The 25409-nt window shown below is 43.8% G+C and overlaps 2 protein-coding genes across 3 annotated transcripts; both read left to right on the top strand.

The window, feature by feature from the left end:
- The first annotated feature begins 273 nt into the window (after window positions 1-273).
- bms1 (BMS1 ribosome biogenesis factor) lies at window positions 274-8635 on the top strand. 2 transcript variants are annotated; one of them, XM_084039583.1, is made up of 23 exons: window positions 274-361; window positions 854-1034; window positions 1174-1364; window positions 1458-1537; window positions 1853-2041; window positions 2134-2276; window positions 2404-2525; window positions 2856-3049; window positions 3171-3313; window positions 3632-4341; window positions 4449-4550; window positions 4638-4792; window positions 4907-4988; window positions 5073-5152; window positions 5457-5666; window positions 5756-5944; window positions 6033-6213; window positions 6305-6363; window positions 6723-6845; window positions 7434-7581; window positions 7702-7877; window positions 7978-8139; window positions 8230-8635. In XM_084039583.1, exons 2-23 carry the CDS (start codon window positions 862-864, stop codon window positions 8455-8457), a joined length of 3840 nt encoding a protein of 1279 aa, XP_083895709.1. In that variant the 5' UTR covers window positions 274-361; window positions 854-861; the 3' UTR covers window positions 8458-8635. The 2 variants fall into 2 exon arrangements, with proteins under 2 accessions (XP_083895709.1, XP_083895708.1); XM_084039582.1 differs by having other exon boundaries at window positions 5454-5666.
- A 534-nt stretch (window positions 8636-9169) lies between these two features.
- On the top strand, window positions 9170-24193 carry mtr (5-methyltetrahydrofolate-homocysteine methyltransferase). The gene is made up of 33 exons (XM_084040471.1): window positions 9170-9355; window positions 10127-10338; window positions 10424-10513; window positions 10819-10888; window positions 10977-11069; window positions 11230-11336; window positions 11620-11679; window positions 11824-11918; window positions 12568-12668; window positions 12841-12902; window positions 13102-13169; window positions 13265-13344; window positions 13865-13977; window positions 14056-14196; window positions 14577-14762; window positions 14891-15070; window positions 15272-15388; window positions 15844-15984; window positions 16080-16169; window positions 16544-16696; window positions 16786-16893; window positions 17153-17253; window positions 17710-17777; window positions 18051-18171; window positions 18294-18375; window positions 18589-18687; window positions 18768-18843; window positions 19232-19387; window positions 19473-19672; window positions 20166-20366; window positions 20457-20649; window positions 22524-22636; window positions 22851-24193. The coding sequence occupies exons 1-33, from the start codon at window positions 9301-9303 to the stop codon at window positions 22938-22940; spliced, it is 3822 nt and encodes a 1273-aa protein (XP_083896597.1). The 5' UTR covers window positions 9170-9300; the 3' UTR covers window positions 22941-24193.
- The last annotated feature ends 1216 nt before the right edge of the window (window positions 24194-25409 follow it).

Genomic DNA, 25409 nt, shown 5'->3' with positions numbered 1-25409 from the left:
TAGCACACACATACAAACAGCTCGTAGAGGAAAAAACACAAGCAATACACGATAACACCGCAGTCCTTCAAAATAATAAAAAAATAGAATAAAATAAAAAAATAAAACCTGAAAAAACGTGGATTCAAAAAGTAAACACGGTCAAAATAAATATGTTCCAATCATCTAAGAAAGACCATTAAAACACAAAATGGAAAAGTGGGGCAAGGCCATGAAATAAATAAAGAGCGTACACGGTTGTTGTTTCCACCCGGTCGCACATTGAGGCTGCGCTGCCGGTCACTTCCGGGTTAGAGGTTACAATACACACATGTGAGAGCTGCAGAGAACCGACGGGACCAGAATACAACATTTACTTCAGGTTTCGTAACTAATAATTTATATTTTTTACATCTCGACGTGTAACAGACGTGTGTGTGACGTCAGCTAGCATTAGCATTAGCTCCGTTGCTACATGCAGAGAAACACGAACTGTGTGTTAGCTTGTATTTATGATTTTCCTCTTTAGTTTAACGACAGATGACATAAAACAAAGTGTTTAACTGCATCCAGACGTTAAAATTAAACCGTGAGTGACGTCAGCAGCGTGTTTTCTGGAGGTTCTTCATTCATGTAATGTTGTACAAGCCATTAAAATAGTTTTTTTATTACATTATTGTAGGGAGACACAAAGGTTGCATAAAAAGAATGACTTGTGAATATTGTGTGTCCCAGCACACTATTTGAACTTTCCATATAAAATGTGAATATTATAAATAAATAAATGTAGAATGGTTTCTGTTCCAGTTTGGGTCAGAAAAGCTGTACCTTTTTTCAAATGAAAAAATAATTAAATAATCTTAAAATGCTTAAGCCGACAGGATGGACGGGAAAGTGAAGGAACAGAAGCGACACACGCAGAAGCACAGCGGGCCGAAGGCGGAGAGGAAGAAGCTGAAGAAGCAGGGCGAGTCCACGGAGGAGGATGCTCGGAAACGCAACCCCAAAGCGTTCGCCGTTCAGTCGGCCGTACGCATGGCCAAGACCTTCCACAGGTGAGTCCTGATGGCTCTCATGTGTCAGACACACGGAGACGTTACTCTATTGGCCTTCATGATCACCAATTTGAATTAATAATTCCAGTATTTTCCAAGAGAAACGGTACATCTGTGCTCTTTGTGTATTTTCTTTCAGGTCACAGGACATAAAGACCAAAAAACATCACATCCCCCATGTAGACCGGACTCCCCTGGAGCCCCCTCCCATTGTGATCGTAGTGGTCGGACCCCCCAAGGTGGGAAAAAGCACCCTGATCCGCTGCCTGATCAAAAACTTCACCCGACAGAAGCTCGGGGACATATGTGGTCCTGTGACCATCGTCTCTGGTCAGTTTCCTTCATTCATTCCTAAATGCATGTTGAACCATGATGTCATCATTGTTGTGCATCTGATGAGACCCCTTTTTATGTTTTCTGTAGGGAAGAAGCGTCGACTCACTTTCATGGAGTGTAACAACGATATTAATACAATGATTGACCTCGCCAAAGTAGCCGACCTGGTGAGTTGTGGGGGAAAAAAGTACATTTAATGAATTAAGCATATGGGGGTAAAGAAGAGGAAGAAAGATTTTATTGTTATTTTGTATTTTTAGAACAGAATCTGTGTCGAGAAAAATGTCACTCAAGCTTTGATTTAATGTCAAAAGTCGATGTTTATTCTTATTTCAACCTCATATTTAACATTTCAACTCAGCATTTTGACTTCATTCACAAAACCCTTAATACGCTTAATAACTTGAATAGACTCTAGAAATGTTCTCAACTAAATTTAAGTTTCACTTAATAACAATGTGGGTTTTTTTTTCTCCTTCCAGGTTTTGATGCTGATCGACGCCAGCTTCGGCTTTGAGATGGAGACGTTTGAGTTCCTCAACATCTGCCAGGTGCACGGCTTCCCTCGCATCATGGGCGTGCTGACTCACCTGGATTCCTTCAAGAACAACAAGACTCTGAGGAAGACCAAGAAGAACCTCAAACACCGCTTCTGGACGGAGGTGTATCAGGTAAACGCCAACACACCCGTGCTGCTGAAAACGTCCCCGTTTTTGTTCATAACCCGAACGTTGAAGATGAATCTCATGTTTGAACCCATCAGGGTGCAAAGCTCTTCTACCTGTCTGGGATGGTTTACGGGGAGTATCAGACTCAGGAAGTGAAGAACCTCGGCCGCTTCATCTCCGTCATGAAGTTTCGTCCTCTGGTGTGGCAGACCTCCCACCCGTATGTGCTGGCTGACCGGTGAGTCCATCTCCAATAACATTCATATTATTAACTAACATGATAAATAAAAGCTTTAGGAATGTTGTGTCTGCTGTTTATGGTCACGATTATTGTTTTCTTAATTGTCCTTTCTGCATTCGAACAGTATGGAGGACTTAACTGACCCCGAGAAGGTGAGGACCGACCCCAAGTGTGACCGGACAGTCTCGCTCTACGGCTACCTGCGAGGGACGTATTTGAAAAACAAAGGCCAGGTCCATATCCCAGGTACGTTAGCGCTGGTGACTGACGGGAACTTTTTGTAACTTTAGGTATTCACTGGATCCCACAAGACACATCAGCTGGTTTACTACAGCTGGATGAACCCAAAATAAACGATTTAGCTGTGATTTAATATCAATAAACAGATAAAAAAAGATGCTGAAATAACTCCATAATGATGGTGATTCATAAAAAGTCTGAAGTCATGCTTTGTTAGGTCTGTCTGCAAGACGACAAGCAAACTACTTTTAAAATGCTTGTTTTCTGGATGGAGTCTGGTTGATGCGTGCTACGCTATATGCTAACATTGTAGCTGTGGGTTGTCGGTCTCTGCAGGCATCGGGGACTTTCAGGTGGCGGACGTAAACTTCCTGCCCGACCCCTGCGCTCTGCCGGGCGCCCGGAAGAAGAGAGCGCTGAATGAGAAGGAGCGTCTGCTCTACGCCCCCATGGCCGGCGTCGGGGGGGTCGTGTACGACAAAGACGCCGTGTATATCGACCTTCCTGCTGCCCACGTCCACCAACAGCAGGTGTGTGTGTGTCAGAAAACTTTCCACTGTGTGTTTCTAGAAGCTTCATGTATGTTGTGCTTCACATGTGAGCATTTCATTAGATTTAATGTCTTGTTTTTTACTCTCTCCCCCGGTTCAGGAGGAGGTGCGGCCCACCACGGAGCTGGTCCAGTCTCTCATTGACACACATGCCACCCTGGATGCCAAGATGGCTGCCAGTAAAGTGTCTCTGTTCAGCGGCTCTGCCACGCTGGAGCCCGAAGACATCGGCGAGGAGAGCGGGTGAGACCCTTCTCAGTGAATTCATACATGGCTTAAATGATTGAGCTCTAGGAGCCGACACTCTGTTGGAGGCCCGGGACGTATTACTGGGCCCGCTAGAAGGAAGGGAGGCAGGGGAGAACCAGGACCAGGACTACGGAGTCAGGCTGAAGCTTTTCCAAAGGGACTCTGGTGTCTCTACCACAACCACTTTCGTCCACAGGGACCGCCGAAACCCAAAATGAAAATTCCTTGTGTTGTTTCGCTCCTGCAGAGAATATTGCTGCAGCCTTGTTTTTCTCAGATAACTTCAACTGTTCTTGTTTTGTGTGTGTTTAGAGAGAAGGAGGGTCCTCAGGAAATCAGTGTCTGGGACCCGAACACCCAGAGGAAGAGGAGGAAGGTGGTCTTCGCTGGGGAAGAGGAGGAGGAGGATGAGGATGTCAGCGGCTCCAGTGATGATGACGACGAGGACGCTGACAGTGAAGACGGTGAGCAAGAGGAGCAGGAAGAGGATGAAGATGGTGAGCAAGAGGAGCAGGAAGAGGATGCAGATGGTGAGCAAGAGGAGCAGGAAGAGGATGAAGAGGAGGACCACATGTCCAAGTTTCTCAAAGAGGCAAGAGCCAAATGTGACGAGACAGAAAAGACAACGGACGCTCCGCCGGTGAAGAAAGTGAAACTGGAGGAGAGGAAGGCCGGGGACGCCGAGGTGCCGGCGTTTGCCGACAGTGAAGATGACCTGGAGGTAAGCGAGGAAGAGGAGGAGGAAGAGGCTGTGAGAGCAGGAGACTCTGGACACTGTTCTGAGGAGGAGGAGGAGGAGAGTGATGATGATGAAGAGGAAGAAGACGATGAATCGGGGGGTGAGGATGATCCAGCCGTCGCTGCAATGGAGGAACAAGCAGCGAGTGAGAGTGATGATGATGATGAAGAGGAGGAAGAGGAGTCTGACGATGAATCGGGCGGAGAGGAAGATGCATTCGTCGCTGCAATGAAGAAACAAACAGCGAATGAGAGCGATGAGGAAGAGGAGGAAGAAGAGCAGGGTAAGCACACTGTGGATCTGTTTTTTAGTTGGATATACTTTGATTTTCGGGTTTTACTGAAGACCATTTCTTTCCTCTGAGTTGATCCTCCTGTTTTCCGTCGGCAGGTTGTCTGCGGTGGAAGGAGGGTCTGCAGCAGAAAGCATCCACCGCGTTTCTACGGCAACAAGAAGCCGCCCCCAATCTGAGAAAGCTGGTTTATGGTTCAGGTAGCCGAAGGCTCCGTTTGCATTGTGTGCACAATGAAATGTATTGAATAGAAGAGACGTACCGTTATATCTGTGGTATGATTTCAGTCGTGGAGACGGATGCTTCCGACGATGACGACCAGGAGTTGGGCGGGTTGTTTCGAGTCAGCCGACCTCAGAACAAGAGCAAACTGTTCCAAGTCAACGGCGTCGACTGTTCCCGCTTCAGCGCTGACTCCTCCCACAACTGGGACCTGGAGGAGGTACGGTGCTTCCTAAAAACCTCCCTTTGACCGGGGGAACTTTCTCTTTAGAGGACCGTGGTGCATTTTAAATACACAAACGTATTCAAATGAAAGTGTTTTTTTGTTTTCCAGATGCTGAACTCCATCAGGGACTGCTTTGTAACGGGGAAGTGGGAGGAAGACCAAGATGCCGCCACACTGCTGAAGGAAGATGGTAAGAAAGGAGAACCGACCCCAACCCCCCTCCCACCAAAATAAAACCACATGGTTCTCATTTGTTCTTGTTTTGCTCGTCTAGAGGAGCTGTACGGCGACTTTGAGGATTTGGAAACAGGAGAAGTCCACAAGGACAAAAAGGCTCAGCAGGATCAGCCGGAGGTACGTATTTATCTTTATTTATGTGGAATAATAAACGTATTAATAACTGCCGATCATCTAGACACCATCAACAGTGCTGATATCCAGTGTTCTAGTCATGTACAATAACATCTATCCCACTAGACTGTAATATATTTATATTATATTAGGTTTTGTAATACTGTATTCATCACTTCATTGGATATTTAATTATAATAATACTTTACATGCAAAGATGCACAAAAAGGACTGCTATTATGTTGAAAACATTAATATCTTTAGTTTCCTCAGTCAGATGATTGTTTGTACTCGTTGTGACCAGCAGAATGGTGGGAAAGACGGTGATGATGATGATGATGATGATGACGAAGATGATGATAATCCACAAGGCGTGAAGGTGGACGACGACGAGGTCCAGAAGAAGAAGCGTCTGGATAAGAAACGAAGGCTGAAGGAGCGCTTCGATACGGACTACGACGACGGAGACGCCACGTACTTCGACGACCTGAAGGAGGAGATGCAGAAGCAGGCCGAGGTACCCGGACGGGTTCGATGCCCACAAACTTCCAGAAAGATCAGATCCCTTTTTATCCCTGGCTCATGTGTTTGAATGTGTTTCCTCAGCTGAACAGGGCGGAGTTCGAGGACGTGGACGACGAGACCAGAGTTCAGTACGAAGGCTTCCGACCGGGAATGTACGTCCGGATAGAAATCTCCGCTCTGCCCTGTGAGTTCATCACCAACTTCGATCCCCATTATCCCATCATCCTCGGGGGCCTGGCCTCCGCCGAGGGCAACGTGGGATACCTGCAGGTATATTTACTCACATAACTAGGATTGAACAGAACGAGAGGATGAATTAGCTGTGTTTGAGACGGTCCCCCTGTGTGTTTACGGGCAGATGCGTCTGAAGAAACACCGCTGGTACGGCCGCATCCTGAAGACCAGGGACCCCCTCATCCTGTCGCTGGGCTGGCGGCGCTTCCAGACCATCCCCCTCTACCACATCGAGGATCACAACGGACGCCACCGCCTGCTCAAATACACACCGCAGCACATGCACTGTGGAGCCTCCATCTGGGGTAAGACGCTGCTCCGGCTACGATGAATTCCTTTTATTCCTGAAGAAATGCTCAATAATAACAACTCGTATTCTGTCTCTCGTCACCAAAGGTCCCATCACACCACAGGGCACCGGCTTCCTGGCTGTGCAGTCAGTAGCAGGGACTAAAGTAAGTCTCCTGTTGCAGCACTTTAGATCACTTTCACTTTGGATTCTGCAGAACGTCACATTCCAACTAAATCCCAGTAGAAGTGAGAACTTAAATGGTTAACATATGATGTGTTTGGGTTTAAAATGTTACTCTCATGTGGCTCCAAGTCTGAAACACCTTGACTAAATGATTTGAATGTAATTATGTAACTACAGACCCATTATTGTCTTTGTTCAGCATCTATTCAAATGTTAAAGGAAGTAAACGGGTTTAGAACATTATGATGGAAGTATATGACGGCATGTTTGCATGCAAAACTACCTGCATGGGATTAGGAGGTTAAAGGCTTATAAATGCCTGTTGTGTTTTTCCTGCAGGCTAATTTCCGTATTGCAGCCACAGGAGTCGTCCTGGACCTGGATAAGTCTGTGACCATCGTGAAGAAGCTCAAACTCATCGGTTACCCCTACAAGATCTTCAAGAACACCTCCTTCATTAAGGTAGGACACTTTTATGGGCTTCTGTCCATAGATTTCAACATTATAGAGATATCATTTGCTCAAGTATGTCTTTAGTGTCTGTTTTATTAGAGGTGTTAGAGCGGTATAATTCAATATACTGCATTTATTCTCAAAAATACTACAGATTTTTAATAGTTTAAAGTCGAGCTGAAATTAAAAATGTCGTATTAACCCTTTTAGATCACATCCCCGTTCATATTGTATACAGAAAAAATGACAAAAAATCTACTTATTCTTATTTTTATATTAAAATCCAGTCTTCCTGGAAAACAAAACATAATGTATTGAATTGTAAAATGTATGTATCGTGCATGACGCATCGTATTTGTTGCCCATTTAAATCCCACATTTTTATAATATGATTTTATTGTTTTATCAACTTGGAAGCATAAACTTCAGGGATTATTTTGACGTCGCACATCGAACAAAATGTCTTTTTGAATTAAAGAAAGACAAACATGTTTATAAATGAGGGCAGATTTTCCCTCCATTCAACGTGAAGAAACGGCTCTATAATAACATTAACACTACTGAAGTGCAGCGGTTTGATTGAGGTTTGTCTCACAGGGGATGTTCAACACGGTGCTGGAGGTCGCTAAATTCGAAGGTGCTTCTATCCGAACGGTATCGGGGGTCAGAGGTCAGATCAAGAAGGCGCTGTCGACGCCGCCAGGATCTTACAGAGCCACGTTTGAGGACCGGCTGCTTATGAGTGGTGAGTGTCTGCTTTTTATGGCCTGTTTTTATTCTCAGAACATAAAACATGTGATACGGTATTCATAAACGTCCTCGGAGAGCGATGACCTTGATGCCGGGGGTTTTGTTGTTGTTGCAGACGTCGTGTTCCTGCGTTCCTGGTATCCGGTCTCCGTCCCTCAGCTCTACAACCCCATCACCTCTCTGCTGCTGCCCGTCGGTCACAAGGACAACTGGGCGGGCATGAGGACCCTGGGCCAGCTCAAATTCGACCTGGGCATCCGCAACAAACCCAACGCGGACTCTCTGTACAAGGTAGAGGCCGAGGGGGGTCTGATCAAAGAATACAGGATTCTCTGGTGCAAATATACAGGATCTGTAATCCAGCATCCTGACGTGTGTGTTTCCCTTCCAGCCGCTCGTCCGAGCCAAAAGGCACTTCAACCGTCTGCACATCCCCAAGGAGCTCCAGAAGGCTCTGCCCTTCAAGAGCAAACCCAAACAGCAGCAAGCCAAAGGAAAGACGCCGAGAGATCTCCAGAGGCCCAGCGTGATCCGGGAGCCCCATGAGAAGAAGGTGAGATCTCTACAAGATCCTTTTGTTTTGGATTCTTGTCGCTTGGAGAACCTGGACCGCTGTAGTTAAAAACTGTTTCTCCTTTTTTAGGTGGCGGCTCTGCTCAAAGCTCTCAGCACGGTCCACAACTACAAGACGAAGAAGGCCCACGTGGTGCAGCACGCCAAACACAAGGAGTTCCTGCAGCAGAAGGAGAAACAGGAGGAGGCCAAGCTGAAGAGACAGAAGGAGGCGCGTAAAAAACTGTACCGCGTTCAGGGACAGGCGGACCAGAAGAAGCAGCGGTCCAGTCTGAAGGGGGCGTCCCAGGACGACTAAATCCCAGAATCTGGACTCAGGAGGGAAAAACCTCTGCGGACTGAGACTGTTGCACGTTTTCATAACTGTGGCAGACATTTTTATTGTATTTTTTTTTCTAGATGTATTCATATTGAACATCAGCTGTAAAGGAGAAGCTAGGAACCTTTTTAATTAAACACATGTCGATGTACCTGCATATTTGAGTTTTGGGGCATTTGGTGGTTTTATGGGCGAGTATTCCAAATATGATCCAATCCAAATGTACTTATAGTGCACGTTTAAAAACAGTTTACCAAAACTGTTGTACAAACAAATACAGCAAAGACAAAAAGACTGAGAACACGCTAAAATAAGACATATAAAACAATAAAAGCAAAGTTAGAAGGGGCAAAGCATCTCTGACAGAGAGTGAGAGGCCAAATAATATATTTAAAAAATGTTGGTGTAGTCATGGCGATGTCACCCAATGGTTTACTTAACAGCAGGGGTTACATTGACATGACATGGAGGTCTGTGTGAACTTTCACATACATTTCCTGTTTTTTCCCTTTTATTGAGAAATCCTTTGAGTTTGTTTTTGTTGCAAAAAAATATATGATATTTTGGGGTCAAACATTCATCTTCCTAATAAACTAAACAAGCGATGGATACATTTATGCGAACGTATCGCTTGGTGAAGCTCTTATTGTGAAGGGCTCCTACCGGAAGTGTCGCTGCTGCTGCCGCCGGCGGTCCTGAGGCGACCCCGAGCAGCAGCCGGTCGGTCCGGGAGAACCAGAGCCGGTCGGTGGGTGGTGGTGCACGCATTTCAACAACATTAGCCGCTCGCTGTGCAGACGGACCGTCGGCTGGTTTACGAGGATGGTTCTTCACAAGATGGCCCCGACTAACGTCATGCAACACTCGGCAGAAGCGGGTGAATAAACTTTTTAACTCGTTAGCGCAGCTAGCGTAAACAGTTAGCGTGTAGCCTGCGATGCTAACTGTAGTCAGGCTTATTGATTAGTCTTTTTACTGATTTCTAACTGTCCACTCGGAACACCACGTGTCAGTGTGTGACAAGTTATCCGAGCTAACTTTGACGTGACATGTAACCGGATGCAGCAGTTTATTTTTATACAATACAGTTTAACATTAATGTCAGTTTGAACTTTAACTGTTATAATTATAATGTTAATGAAAGTTAAACATGTAACACAGAGATGCCATTCTGACCTCTATAAAGGCAAATAATAATAATAATAATATATACATATATTTAAAAATATATAGTCTTAATGGGTAGATGGGTAAAGATTTCCTGTTTAATATACAATTTTTGATATGTATAATTATTTTATTTTATTTTTTATTCTAATCAGTAAAAATGCATTTTAACCCTTTTATCATATTTATTCATATTGTTCAACTATTTAACATATATGTTGAAAAAAATTACAAAATAAAACAATCTTGTCGTATTTTAACTCTTAAAAGTCTCTTTAAAATTAAAGCCTACTGATTTATTGGTTGGCCTATTCAATCAGCTGATATTAGCATTTTATTAGTTGCATATATATACAGTATATATATATATAATCTCATATAAGACTGAGTTTTTTAGGCATCATGATTTCTTTTGATGATTCACTTTTTGAACTTCGGTCTTCTCCCTGAAGTATGTCATGTTTTCGTTTTTTCTTCCCAGGATGCGGATGTCCATTAGAGTCCGAGCTGCGAGCCGTGCTGCAGCAAAGGATCATGGTCCTGGACGGTGGGATGGGGACCATGGTCCAGCAGCATAAACTGGAGGAGGAAGATTTCAGGGGCGACGAGTTTAAAGACCACCCTCTTTCCCTGAAGGGCAACAACGACCTCCTCAGTATCACACGGCCCGATATCATTTACACCATACACAAGGTACTGCAGGATTCTCCCAGAATGCACCACTGATATCAGCCACCATGTCTCTCATGTGTCCTGCCTGTCCCCTCCGCGTCGACAGGACTACCTCCTGGCTGGTGCTGACATCATCGAGACCAACACATTCAGCAGCACCTCTGTTGCCCAGGGCGACTACGGCCTGGAACACATGGTATGTTGTCTGAAGCATGCTAGGCCCGATTTCACCGTTTATTTGCATTAATAACGTTTTTTTTAATCCATATTATATTATTATTCTATGATAGTTTTCTTAAAATTCGATTTTAAGGTTACTTACAATTACGCAATATATCGCGTTACTTATGGTATTCCTAATTATTTTGCGATATATTGAATCGTCACCTCTGCATCGTGATGCGTGTCATGTTTCCAGCCAATCAGAGCCCTCCCATATAATCATAAATCCAGTCCCAAGCTCACGCATTGCTTTAACATGTGTGTTTGTTTGTCTTGCAGGCGTATCGTCTCAACAAGGCGTCTGCAGAGCTGGCGAGGAGGGCCGCCGATGATGTCACCAAACAAACAGGTCAGCTGATCTTTCAGCATTTATCAGACACAATCACTGACTCTGGAGGATGTTTTATTACATGTGTTTAATCTGTTTCTGGTACCAGGTTGTAAACGCTACGTGGCCGGAGCCGTCGGTCCCACCAACAAGACCCTGTCCGTGTCCCCGTCTGTGGAGAGACCCGACTTCAGGAACATCAGTGAGACCCCCAAATATCTCATTTATATCATGTCAATACGCATACGAGTGTGTCATAGCAATGTAATGAGTGTGTGTGTGTGTGTGTGTGTGTGTGTGTGTGTGTGTGTGTGTGTGTGTGTGTGTGTGTGTGTGTGTGTGTGTGTGTGCGTGTCCTCCAGCGTTCGATGAGCTCGTGGAAGCCTACTCGGAGCAGGTCAGAGGGCTGTTGGACGGAGGAGCAGACATCCTTCTGGTTGAAACCATCTTCGATACGGCCAACGCCAAGGTCCTCCCATCTCATTGGTTTAAACACTTTCATTAAACAAGTAAACTGGTTTTGCACGATTTGAAGGCAGCGAGTCGTAACTGCGGAAGAGTTGTGGTTGAGTTAAACGCCGTCACCCAGAGGTGTTTGGTGGATTTCACAGAGCTGGATTCACTGTTTCGAGCAAGAGACACATCGGCTGGTTTACTACAGCTGGATGAACTCATGCTTTTTTAAAGGATTTTGTCTTACAGGATGATGTTGAAGAGTTTGTACAGTTGTCCTCTATCTCTCCCCCCTACAGGCCGCCTTGTTTGCCATCGACCTGCTGTTTGAAAAGAGCTACGAAAGGAAGCCTATATTTGTACGTCTGTGATATTTTATTCATTTAAATATTGTATATTGTGTTATATAATCAAACTATATGCATATAAAGATCAAAGAAGATGAGGTGAATGTGGTGTGCAGGGTTAAGTTCTTTGAACGCTCTTCTCTCCGTCTTGTTCAGATCTCAGGAACCATCGTGGACCGGAGTGGACGGACGCTGTCCGGTCAGACCGGGGAAGCCTTCGTGGTGAGCGTGTCCCACATGAACCCTTTGTGGTGAGTTCACTGGAGTTCACCCGTAATCACATGTATAACTATGAACCAGAGGTGGGCCAGCCTCCTCCTGTCTGTTCTTCCTGTCTGTTGGTCTGAACTCTAGTTTCTTACTGGTTTTGTCCCCGTCTGTTGCTCTGAACTCTAGTTTCTTACTGGTTTTGTCCCTGTCTGATGGTCTGAACTCTAGTTTCTTACTGGATTTGTCCCTGTCTGTTGCTCTGAACTCCAGTTTCTTACTGGTTTTGTCCCTGTCTGTTGCTCTGAACTCTAGTTTCTTACTGGTTTTGTCCCCATCTGTTGCTCTGAACTCTAGTTTCTTACTGGTTTTGTCCCCATCTGTTGCAGCATCGGTCTGAACTCTAGTTTCTTACTGGTTTTGTCCCCGTCTGTTGCTCTGAACTCTAGTTTCTTACTGGTTTTGTCCCTGTCTGATGGTCTGAACTCTAGTTTCTTACTGGTTTTGTCCCTGTCTGATGGTCTGAACTCTAGTTTCTTACTGGTTTTGTCCCTGTCTGTTGCTCTGAACTCTAGTTTCTTACTGGTTTTGTCCCTGTCTGTTGCTCTAAACTCTAGTTTCTTGCTGGTTTTGTTCCTGTCTGTTGCTCTGAACTCTAGTTTCTTACTGGTTTTGTCCCCATCTGTGTTGCAGCATCGGTCTGAACTGTGCCTTGGGGGCGACGGAGATGAGGCCGTTCATCGAGGCGATAGGAAAAAGCACCACGGCTTTTATAATCTGTTATCCCAACGCAGGCAAGTGAGACTCAGACTGAATGCTGGGAAGTTGAGTTTCAGCTGTTGGTGTCGGCTGTCAATGATTCTGCTGTTCAGCTGCAGCACACGTTGACCTGTGGTCTATTTTCTGTTGCATCATGTGTCCGACTGTCCAGGATGATGTCATGTGATGTCTTTTTTTTCCTGTTAGGTCTTCCCAACACGTTTGGAGGGTACGACGAAACCCCTGAAGTAACCGCCTCCAATTTAAAGGTTCCATTGTCTTATTATTCAGGGTTTTAAAAGACCAAACTGTTCAATACGTTGCAGTAGTTTTAAGCACATTTTGATGATTATCAGGATAATATCGTGAATTGTAATTATTTGGGCCAGGTTGACATTTTCATGTCTCGTCTGGAGAACATCCTGGTTCGAGTAAAAAAAATAGAAAAATGTGCTCCTGTGTCTGCAGGAGTTTGCTACGGACGGACTCGTGAATCTCGTGGGAGGCTGTTGTGGGACGACTCCGGGACACATCAGGTCACTTCTTCCTTTCTGACAAGCGTCAGTCTTAAATGTCATGCATTTTTGGAAATATCTAAATATTCCCCTCCCATCCTGCTTCCCTGATACAGAGCCATATCTCAAGCAGTCAAACACTGTCAGCCAAGAGTTCCTGCTGCTGATATTTATCAGAAATACATGCTGCTGTCAGGTATTAAACCCACCTGTTACCTTCTGCTGTCAAACGTCTCGAATATGTCATTTTCAGTGAGCAGTTGATTTTTAAACTAGTGAAAAATGAAAATGTTCGATTCCGTTACTTTTTTTTAAAACTGTGTGAATGAAAACCTTATATTAGACCAGTTATGTTTCTATAAATCAATACAGATTATTTCTCTTCTATATGTAAAATAACATCACATCACTTCCTGTAAATTTGTAAAATTCTGGTTGTTGTGGTTGATAATTAATCCAAACTCATAGGAAGACTTGAAAAATGAGTTTTGATATTTGTTTAACAGCAATTGAAAATTGAATGGAGAAGGATTTGGAAATGATTAGTGATGAGGGTCAAAGTAATCATAAGTAATTATATCCTCAACAGCTTTTCTTCAAAATTTGAATACTGTTGATGAATCTGTGAGGCTGAAACTTCCCTCTGTTAATCCCCGTTTGTCTGTTAAAGTGATGAAATGTGTCTTATTGTATGTTATTATTATTATTATTTCCAGGATTGGAGCCGTTCAGGATCGGCCCGTACACCAACTTCGTCAACATCGGCGAGCGCTGCAACGTGGCCGGGTCACGCAAGTTTGCCAAGCTGATCATGGCGGGAGACTATGAGGTGAGTGATATACAGTATATATAGTTTAGCATGCATGCGATTTGTTTATTCGGTTGTGCTTCTCCGTCTGTTGTCCAGGAGGCTCTCAGCATCGCGAAGGCCCAGGTGGAGATGGGAGCCCAGGTCCTGGATATAAACATGGATGAGGGGATGCTGGAGGGGCCGGCAGCCATGGCCCGATTCTGTAAATTAATCGCTTCTGAGCCAGACATCGCACGGGTAGGTTTAAAAGGCAGGTGGTCTCCTAGACGTCTACCAGAGCAGCTCATGTTAGACCAGAGGACCCCCGAGGCTGATAGAGATGTACCCTATTACATATCATATAATGTTCCTTACTAAACCAGACCTGCAGACCCCCTAGGTGTCCCGGACCCCCCTGTTGAAGATCTCTCTATTTGACAAATGAGAAAAATACACAACAGGACAAGATAGTTCCTCCTCTGTAATGCTTTGTCAGCTTTAATAAACCAAACTAATATTCTGCCTACCTTCGGCACCACTGGATGCCATGATGAATCCACATTCACGTTGTGCAGTTACGTCTCATTGAGCATATGAGCTGGTAAATCCCTAAAGCTCTGAGTCGTCGTGCTCCTCAGGTTCCTCTGTGCATCGACTCGTCCAACTTCTCCGTGATCGAGGCGGGTCTGAAGTGCTGCCAGGGGAAGTGCATCGTGAACAGCATCAGCCTGAAGGAAGGCGAGGACGACTTCCTGCACAAAGCCGCCACGGTGAAGCGCTACGGAGCCGCCGTGGTCGTCATGGCGTTCGATGAGGAGGGACAGGTGAGGAGGAGGCAAACACACACACACTTAGACACACACACACACACTTACACACACACACACACACTTACACACACACACACACACACACACACACACACTCTGAGTGCTCTGGGATCCCTCTGAAGGCCACTGATACCGACCGTAAAGTGGAGATCTGCACTCGAGCCTACAACCTGCTGGTCGACAAAGTGGGATTCAACCCCAACGACATCATCTTTGACCCCAACATCCTGACCATCGGCACGGGCATGGAGGAGCACAACGACTACGCCGTCTACTTCATCAGAGCCACCAAACTCATCAAGGTAAGAGTTCTTCGATACTTCCTCGGTGATCTCATTTCTGATCATGGAGGTTGTTTTGGCTCGACATAGTCTGGGAGGAAGTACGCAGTAGAAATGTGTTTTTTGGGAGGTTTTTCTCCCCTAAACAGTCTTATAGAAGGTCATGTATGCTAAAAGAGACTTCTTTTAAATCACTTCTTAAAACACACGCTATTTTTGTAGGAGAAATTACCCAGAGCCAGGGTGAGTGGAGGTCTGTCCAACCTGTCCTTCTCCTTCAGAGGGATGGAGGCCATCAGAGAAGCGATGCATGGAGCGTTTCTCTACCACGCCATCAAGGTAAACACCGACACAAATATCCGTACACAGAGCTGAACATTAAACACATTCACCGTTAACGTCTGTAATCACAACAACGTTTTATCCAGGATTTCTCTATGCTTCGAATATTGCAAATGACATTCTGGGGGTCTCTCAGGGAAAACGGGGATGTTGAGAAGTAGCGTTGAATCATGGGAGTTCGCTTCTCTCAGTGCTCACTGTTCAGGAGCTGAATTATCCACAGAAGTCTCCAGAACAAATGGACCTGGTGATTAAAACTAGTAAAATCATGAATAATATCGTTTCTTGTTAAAAATCTGTGTTTCTCCAATGCAGCTCTGCTAACATCTGCTAAGCTTCATGTGCTAACTTCACCTCCAGAGTTTCAGGAGTTTTAAAGGTCTCCTCCTCCTCCTGGTCTGAGCAGTGAGACAGGCTTCCTCCTTGTAACGCTGTCTGTCCTCCTGTCTCAGGACGGCATGGACATGGGCATCGTGAACGCCGGGAGCCTGCCCGTCTACGACGACATCGACAAACAGCTGCTGTCCCTTTGTGAAAACCTCATCTGGAACAGAGACGCCGACGCTACGGAGAAACTGCTGACCTACGCACAGGTACACACACACACACACACACACACACACACACACACACACATAAATAATAAATAAACGAATATATATTAACAGTTCACTCCTGTTGTTCACAGAACAACGTGAAAGGAGCAAAGAAGGTGGTTCAGACGGACGAGTGGAGGGAAGGAAGTGTGGAGGAGAGGTTGGAGTACGCGCTCATCAAGGTGATGATTAGAGAAGGCTTGAACACTTCCACATACTGGTATTACTGGTATTACTGGTATTTACATGGGTTGCACCCCCTCAGACAGACCTCAGAAAGGCTTTTCTTAATGGAAAGGATGTTTCTCACTCTCCTCTATTATCAGTTTACCTATTTAAGTGATTTTTAAGCTGCAAAAATCTGACTTCAGAATGATTTGCTTGTTGTTTTAAAGGGAAAATCACTTTAAAAGGATTTTGCAGCCAAAATGTTTCCGTTCATCATTGAATTAAACAAATGTACTTTTTTAGAGACCAGTTCTGTTTGAAGAAATCATCAAATTCAACCCTGGTTTTCCCTGTTTTTCCGTTGTGTAACGCCGTGTTGCTGCTCCAGGGAATAGAGAAGTTTGTGGTGGAGGACGTGGAGGAGTGTAAGGCTCAGGTCGACCGCTACACTCGACCCCTTCACATCATCGAGGGCCCGCTGATGAACGGCATGAAGGTGGTGGGAGATCTCTTTGGTGCTGGCAAGATGTTCCTTCCACAGGTAGGATCTTCTCTTCTGTCCTCTCTCTGCTCACGCTAACCAGGATGAGAATCCATCAGTCAACGGGTTTGAATCCTCGTGTGCTGCAGGTGATCAAGTCGGCTCGTGTCATGAAGAAGGCGGTGGGCTATCTGATCCCCTTCATGGAGAAGGAGCGGGCGGAGATGATGGCGTCATCGGGGTCGACCGAGGAAGTGGTCAGTCTCCGCTAACGAACGATGCATTTACTCTCATTTTCACCTGAAAAAATAATTTATTGTCATTTTACGAAATGCAGGTTGTAGTCCCAATTTCGCAGGCACCTCTTGTCATCAATATCAATTCCCACACCAGTTTCTAATGTTTCCAGTAGGATAGTTTCTATTCTATCTATCCTCTGGAGAAGTTTGCAAAAAGAATACTTTTGGAGGGAGAGCTGTGTTGTTGTTGTCCTGATGATTTCTCCTGGGTCTGCAGGATCCCTATCAGGGAACTATAGTTCTGGCTACAGTGAAGGGAGACGTCCACGATATCGGCAAGAACATCGTAGGCGTGGTGCTCGGCTGCAACAACTTCAGGTAAAACTGCTTCACACTTCCACCTTCAGTTACTGTCCTTCTCCACATTCCTGTTATATGAACGGTTCAGAGAATTCACCCGTTCACCTCAGATTGCCTCACAGTGTTGCATTATGGGAGGGAGGTGGCAGAGGTGATTTATTGCCAGGCCGTGGGCTCCATCCCAACACTATTACAGACTTCTAATGCCACTTATTTGCTGTGTGTGTGTGTGTGTGTGTGTGTGTGTGTGTGTGTGTGTGTGTGTGTGTACAGAAACGGGGCTCTCAGTCGGCAGAGAGCAAACTTGTTTTACTTTGATGTTAGAAAAAGTTAAAAGTTAAAGTTTGACATTTAAGTGATATTGCACAAGGCTGTACTCACTTCTGTTGTATATATGTTTGTAAGTGTGTGTGTATGTATATATATATATATACACACTTAATACTAGTATATAGTATGTTTCTTGTCTTTCAGAGTGATCGACCTGGGTGTGATGGTTCCCTGTGATCACATCCTCAGAGAGGCCGTCAAACACAAAGCAGGTACCGTGAACACTTTAGATTCTATATTATTTATATATATATATATATATATATATATATATACAGTATATATATACATTTATATTGGAAAACTTAAATCGTAATTTACAATTTGCTAGATTGTATAAATAACAATGTATAATAACTGTTTTTGCATAGTTGTAGTTCCAAATGATGACAAAATCCGAAATTTGTAGGCGTATTAATAGTCGTTCTTCATAATAAGAGCAGCAGCAGTAATGGTGGGTGTGTTTTCATGCTTCCTACCTGCAGATATCATCGGCTTGTCCGGTCTCATCACGCCGTCTCTGGATGAGATGATCCACGTGGCCAAAGAGATGGAGAGACTGGGAATAACAACGCCGCTGCTGATTGGAGGAGCCACCACATCAAAGTAACACACACACACACACACACACAATATGAATTATTGGTCCCTTTTCTAAATCCACATGAGCCACTCTTCACATCGGCATAACTTCACACTTGTTTTATATGTGTTTTTGTGTTTGATAGGACGCATACAGCGGTGAAGATCGCCCCTCGCTACAGCTGTCCTGCTATCCATGTTCTGGACGCCTCCAGGAGCGTGGTGGTGGTAAGACATTTGCTGAATTTCATAGAATTCCATTCTGTTTTGGTTTACTTTAAGAGGACTGTCTTCACACAGAGCCCCCCTTTAAAATAACCAAAATGTGGACCAACTGAAAAGAGACTTCTATTTGTGTTCACGTTGTCAGATCATTTGAAAGAGGACTCGGTTCTGTTTCCGGTTCACCTCAAAGAGGGTCTTGTTTTCCCTGTGTTTCAGTGCTCACAGCTCCTGGATGAGGCGATGAGGGAGGAGTACTTTGAGGACATTAAGGAGGAGTACGAGGAGGTCAGACAGGACCACTATGACTCCCTGAAGGTAAGACCGGCTGGTAAAAACACACACACTCACAAATGACTCACAAACGGACTGAGATATGAGTTCCTCTTCATCCTCAGGATCGGCGGTATTTGTCTCTGTCCCAAGCCAGAGAGAAGGCTTTACATATCGACTGGCTCTCTCTGCCCAGACCAGGTAAGTGCACACACATCCAGTTGATCCAATTATATTTTATTGTAGCATCAAATCAAAAATTTGACCTCAGAGGGCTTTACAATCTGCACATCATGCAACATCCAAGAAAAGCTCCCTAAAAGAACAAAAAGAGGAAGAAAACTCAATGATTTCCAGTCACTGAAGCATAACTTGCTGCTTTTCAGCCGAAATCTGGTATTGCAATGAGGTCTATGAGAAAAAAACCACTTCTCACTTTAATTATTATCTCAGTAAACATTGTTTAATTGTTAATTGATGTTCTTTAAACTTGCATTCTCTCTATTGGCCATCAGGGGGCAACTCCACAGGTTGCAAGAAGAAGTTTTTCTGAATGGACCTTTAGAGCCGAGTGTCTTTGTTGTTTCAGTGCGCCCTCAGTTCCTCGGCACCCGCGTGTTCGAGTGGTACGACCTGAACGCTCTGCTGGACTTCATCGACTGGAAGCCTTTCTTCGATGTGTGGCAGCTGAGAGGAAAATACCCCAACAGAGGTTACCCCAAGATCTTCAAAGACAAGACCGTCGGTACGAGCAGCCGACCCCCGTCAGGGCTCGCCACACATCCATCCCGCTACGTGTTACGCTCATGCATTTCTGTTGTTTCCTGCAGGTTCGGAGGCTCGGCGAGTCTTTGACGACGGCCAGCGGCTGCTTCACCAGATGATTGACAGCAGCAGTCTGGAGGGGCGGGGCCTGGTGGGGTTCTGGCGTGCCCAGAGTGACGGCGATGACATCCGTGTCTACGCAGATGATGTCACGGTGTTCAGAGACACCGACCCCGTCTGCACGTTCCATGGCTTACGGCAACAGGTGAGCTTTATGTTGTCTCCTGTAGTCTGTGGTCCCCCAGAGGTCTATAAGTAGCTCATGTTAGTCCAGAGACCAGACCAGACCATGTGGAGGAACCAGAGACTGTGTGTGCTCCCCCAGAGGTCTAGATAGTAGCTCACATTAGTCCAGAGACCAGACCAGACCATGTGGAGGAACCAGAGACTGTCTGTGGTCCAAACAACAAGGTCTCTGTTGTATTTATGTCTAGATGACCTTATTTGGAGTGTTGATGGAGCAGCTACAATGTTAGTGTAGCCTAGCACCATCAACCAGACTCCATTCAGAAAACAAGCACTTTAAAAGTTTGTGTGTCGTCTTCAGACAGACCTAACATGACTTTAGACTTTTTTACTAATCACCGTCATTATGGAGTTATTTCAGCATCATTGTTATCCATTTATTAAAATTAAATCACAGCTAAATAGTTTATTTTGGGGAAGTAAAGTAACAGTGACATATTTCCGTGCTGCAGGCGGAGAAGGACAGCTCCAGCTCCGATCCCTACCTGTGTGTGTCGGACTTCGTTGCCCCCGTAGACAGCGGCGTGGCCGACTACATCGGAGCGTTCGCGGTGGGCGTGTTCGGAGCCGAGGAGCTGAGTCAGCAGTTCCAGGCTGAGGGAGACGACTACAGCAGCATCATGGTGAAGGCGCTGGCGGACCGGCTGGCTGAGGTACAACAGGGCTCCCTCTGCTGGTATTGCATGTTTCACCGGTGTTGCTTTCTTTGGTTTTCTGTTTACGACCTCCCGTCCGTCCTGCAGGCGTTTGCCGAGGAGCTCCACGCCCGTGTGCGTAAGGATCTGTGGGGCTACAGCACCGACGAGGCCCTGCAGGCCTCCGACCTCCACAGGATCCGATACCAGGGCATCAGACCTGCACCGGGATACCCCAGCCAGCCGGACCACACGGAGAAGACCACCATGTGGAGGCTGGCCGGGATGCAGGAGAAGATCGGTGAGAGCGCTTACATTTCAGCACTCGCTCATACTGAGTATTAATATGAGTACTTAATGATACCATTACAGTTCTAACAATAACGTCAGATAATCACCTTATTGACTAACAAATAAAAAAAATGCAACCTTGATGCTGTTACATTTTAACATCAACTTGTTTTCCTGATACAAAGTTTGCAATAGGGATATTAATAATTAACAGTTTAAGTGTGATGTCAGTTAAACAGTTAAAAGAAATATTAAATATTAAAATATTCTTGAATTTTCTTGAATAATCTATCTATCTATCTATCTATCTATCTATCTATCTATCTATCTATCTATCTATCTATCTATCTATCTATCTATCTATCTATCTATCGATATATCTATAATTAAATGATAGGTATTAACAGATTATGGCTTTTTACAACCCTGTTTTGGTATTGGTCAAGTCCTGGTGGTTCTTATTAATATTAAATACATTTTATCCGTCTTCTCTGCATGTTCAAGCTGCTTCATTTGAAATTCAGAGCTTATCTGTGATTGACAAACTCCACGTCTAGAATAGTATGTCTGAGAGGTGATGAACAAGAAGTCCACCTACACACAGAACAGGAGCTTCTGCTGCTGCTCGCTGGCTTTGAAGGTTGTTTTTAGATGGAAAACCACGCGTGTCTTCATCAGAAATAATCACCAACCAGTTAAAAGGAGGAGAAAAATACATCGTGAGATATGTGGTATATATGTGATATATGGGTCAAGTGATTGTACATTTAATGAATCAATTCATAATAACATTTTTAGATTAATGGGCTGTTATGTCAGAACTAATGTCCATAATGTTTCTGCCGACACTCTCCAGTCTCCATTAATGGGCAGCTGGGTGCCACTAAACCCTGGATTGAATGTTCACAACAGTGCAGTATATCAATGCACTTTTGTGATAGAGTATTTATTGTGCGGCGGGCGGTATTTATGTAGCAATTAGACTGAACGGATGCGATGCTGGACCACATCCCAGTCTGGTCCAGATGGGAGGTGAAGGTTTGCTTCTCCTTGTAGGTTTCTTCATAATGACTGAGGGGAGTAGAAGGGCGACTCTTGAATCAGGCAGCAACCAACGGTTCTGGAAAGTGAAGCCAAGGCTGAAGTGCCTAAATGTATTCTCTCTAACGGCCATCAGGGGGCGACTCCTGTTTTGTGAGTTTTGCTGTGTCACAACAAGACGGATCTGGACCTCCTTTTATTTAGAGACTCAGACGCAGACTAATTTAAAACTAATGAAATGCAGTAAAAGCTAGGAGGTTAACGTAAGATTAATATTGTATCAATATAATGACGAAAACATTACTCATACAATGATAATAATATGAGCTTGCGTTCAGATTGAACCCTCCGGTTATGAAAAGTGAAGTTCTTTAAACTTGCATTCTGTCTACTGGCCATCAGGGGGCGGCACTCTGATTGTAAAAAGAAGTCTTAAATATATGGAAGTCAATGACAAAATCACCCACTTGATTTATTCTTAAGCAGGTTAGGCTGCGTCAACAAATAACATACATTTTGTGGAAATTAAGACAATTAATTTAAAACAAATGAGAATAAAATTTGTCAGATTGAATAAAGTGTGATTTCACAATAAAAGCCCCTCATTTGCTGTTAATATATAAACTCTGGCAGTTATATTTAAACTTATGAAAAGAGTCAAACTATTATGTATTTGTGAGCATTAACATATAGAAGGAAAGTAATTTAGACTCAAACACTTCTTCTCTTCAGCCAATAGAAATCAAGGTTGTCAATGAAGCACTGGCCTTTAATTTGTGTTGTTTTTTGTTGTGTGTCTGTGTGTGTGTGTGTGTGTGTGTGTGTGTGTGTGTGTGTGTGTAGGTATCACCCTGACAGAGTCCCTGGCCATGATGCCTGCCGCCTCGGTGTCTGGACTTTACTTCTCCAACCCTCAGGCCTCCTACTTCGCTGTGGGCAAGATCACCAAGGAGCAGGTCAGCTGACCATCCACACCGTTAACCGCTACTAATAATGTAGAAATAAAACACGGGGCTTACCTGCTGACTGACAGGTCCATTAAGAGTCCAACAGACCAGAAAGCAGGGGATGCTTTAGGGGGCGGGGCTACCTTACATATTTACAATTAGAAGCGTCGCCCCCTGATGGCCAGTAAAGGGAATGACAGTTAAGCTGAACTCTTGTCTGCAGGTGGAGGACTACGCCAGGAGGAAAGAGATGGGTGTGGAGGAGGTGGAGAGGTGGCTGGCTCCCATTCTGGGTTATGACAGTGAGGTTTAGGGGCGGGACCACAACAGACCCCTCCCCCCACAGGAAACCGGACAAAGACAGAATCAGGTTTACCGTTACGGTACTATTCCTCGTTAGGTTAATACAAACCTGCTGCTGTTACACACTATTATAAACACAGTATCCACTAAATGACCTCTTGAATGCATTTCATGTTTATCAATGGAGTGATTCTATCGGCTTACATCGTAGTCACTTTAGCTAAAGAGATCATCATCATCATTATTATTTTTCTCCATGTTTAACTGATTATAAAACATGTTTAAAGATTTTAAAAAGGGCTGTTTATGCTTGGTTGGTATTTTGGATATTCCTACTGCAAAAGTCTTAAAAACATCACATTTTCCCCTTTTATTTGTGGCAGTGTTGTATGTATCGTCCCCGTTAAATAAACAATATAAATAAATACACTAAGAGACAAATTAGAAAAGCAAGCGTCCAGTAAAACTCCGAAACATAAAAGTTACGACTCATATTTTGTTTTGTATGTGGAAGAGAAAGTTTAGACGCTTGCTATAGATTGTATTTATTTTTCGGCTTTTTATCCGATTTTATTTTCATTTTTTGATGTTTTGTTTTGACATCATCAACGTTTGAGGCTGGAATGTCCTAGTTTAATAGTTAACACCTTAACTTAGTCAAAAGCCACATTTCAAAACTAGTTTTACAGTGATAACGATTAAAAAATACTACTAACCTAGAAATAGTTAAATATTACATAATCATTTATTTTCTGCTCTTCTACTGACATCCGTGTCTTTCTACAATATTATGTTACGCCAAATATATCAGTCATCATCTTTTATTAAGGAGTATTCATTTTCAATCATCTCAAAAGTATTCAATCACGTATTTTTCTACACCCATGCAGTTTTTTATCAAACAGAAGACCAAAGCAAATCTTTTTTAATGTTTAGTTAAATACTTCACGTGTAGACGCAACAAACGTGTTTTTTTCTGACCTGATAAGAAACCAAACAGCTGTTGGCTGCACAAATAACACAACTAATAATAATAATATGTGAAGGTTTTTTCACACTAAATTAAATTGCATTATTTATAATGAAACACGGTTCTTTAAGCTCAATTGTAAATGTTCTAAAGTCTTCAAATATTGGATTGGTAAACTCTGAACTCACCAGCGTTTTTTAATTTGCTAATAAATAAATCCACATTAACAGGGTTGTTTTGTGTGTTTACTTTACAATACATCCTCTTATTCCATAATCCTTAAAAATACAGAACGTTTTGTGTCTTAAAACCCCGGATCGTGCTGCTCATTTCAGTTTGTGTGACTCTTTTTTAAAATCTGAATCTGAAATGAGATTGTAGATAAATGATGTTGTCGTTGGAAATACTGTGAAACATGTGCCGACAGAACGGTGTTTCCTTTCCTTCTAATAAAATAAATAATGTTCTGTTTGTCTCTCTGAGTTTACACCCGCGGTCCACAATCCCCCCTTTTGTCTGCACTGTTGGCTGCAAGCCGCCGGCTCAGCTGTCGCCATGTTGAGAACCGTGTGGATGCAATCGATATGCTCTGAATCTCTTTTTAAGAGGAGTGTTTCAAAGTGTTTTTACATTTAACAGATGAGTTCACTATATAGTCCAGTTCATAGTCCCCTATCTAATCCCTTACATAGTTAGTCCTCTACATGGTCCTCTATATAGTCCTCTACATAGTCCTATATCTAGTCCTCTACATAGTCCTTTATATAGTCCTCTACATAGTCCTATATCTAGTCCTCTACATAGTCCTTTATATAGTCCTATATCTAGTCCTCTACATAGTCCTTTATATAGTCCTCTACATGGTCCTCTACATAGTCCTCTATATAGTCCTCTACATGGTCCTCTACATAGTCCTATATCTAGTCCTCTACATAGTCCTATATCTAGTCCTCTACATAGTCCTATATCTAGTCCTCTACATAGTCCTTTATATAGTCCTCTACATGGTCCTCTACATGGTCCTCTACATAGTCCTATATCTAGTCCTTTATATAGTCCTCTACATGGTCCTCTACATAGTCCTCTATATAGTCCTTTATATAGTCCTCTACATGGTCCTCTACATAGTCCTATATCTAGTCCTCTACATAGTCCTATATCTAGTCCTCTACATGGTCCTCTACATAGTCCTCTATATAGTCCTTTATATAGTCCTCTACATGGTCCTCTACATAGTCCTATATCTAGTCCTCTACATAGTCCTCTATATAGTCCTCTACATAGTCCTTTATATAGTCCTCTACATGGTCCTCTACATAGTCCTCTATATAGTCCTTTATATAGTCCTCTACATGGTCCTCTACATAGTCCTATATCTAGTCCTCTACATAGTCCTCTATATAGTCCTCTACATAGTCCAATATCTAGTCCTCTACATAGTCCTCTATATATAGTCCTCTACATAGTCCTATATCTAGTCCTCTACATAGTCCTCTACATAGTCCTATA

The sequence above is a fragment of the Eutrigla gurnardus genome, assembly GCF_963514095.1.
Source record: "Eutrigla gurnardus genome assembly, chromosome: 22".
NCBI classification, from domain to species: domain Eukaryota; kingdom Metazoa; phylum Chordata; class Actinopteri; order Perciformes; family Triglidae; genus Eutrigla; species Eutrigla gurnardus.
The sequence above is the reverse complement of the archived record's forward strand: the minus strand, read 5'-3'. Positions and strand labels throughout refer to the sequence as shown.

Bases quoted from the DNA above. Each gene is read 5' to 3' on its own strand.
- bms1 (XM_084039582.1), top strand. From the start codon at position 862: ATGGACGGGAAAGTGAAGGAACAGAAGCGACACACGCAGAAGCACAGC. The intron at 3,050-3,170 runs GTGTGTGTGTGT...CCCCCGGTTCAG, and splicing joins CCCACGTCCACCAACAGCAG to GAGGAGGTGCGGCCCACCAC. The intron at 3,314-3,631 runs GTGAGACCCTTC...GTGTGTGTTTAG, and splicing joins GACATCGGCGAGGAGAGCGG to AGAGAAGGAGGGTCCTCAGG.
- mtr (XM_084040471.1), top strand. From the start codon at position 9,301: ATGGTTCTTCACAAGATGGCCCCGACTAACGTCATGCAACACTCGGCA. The intron at 18,844-19,231 runs GTAAGTGCACAC...TTGTTGTTTCAG, and splicing joins GCTCTCTCTGCCCAGACCAG to TGCGCCCTCAGTTCCTCGGC. The intron at 19,673-20,165 runs GTGAGCTTTATG...TCCGTGCTGCAG, and splicing joins TCCATGGCTTACGGCAACAG to GCGGAGAAGGACAGCTCCAG.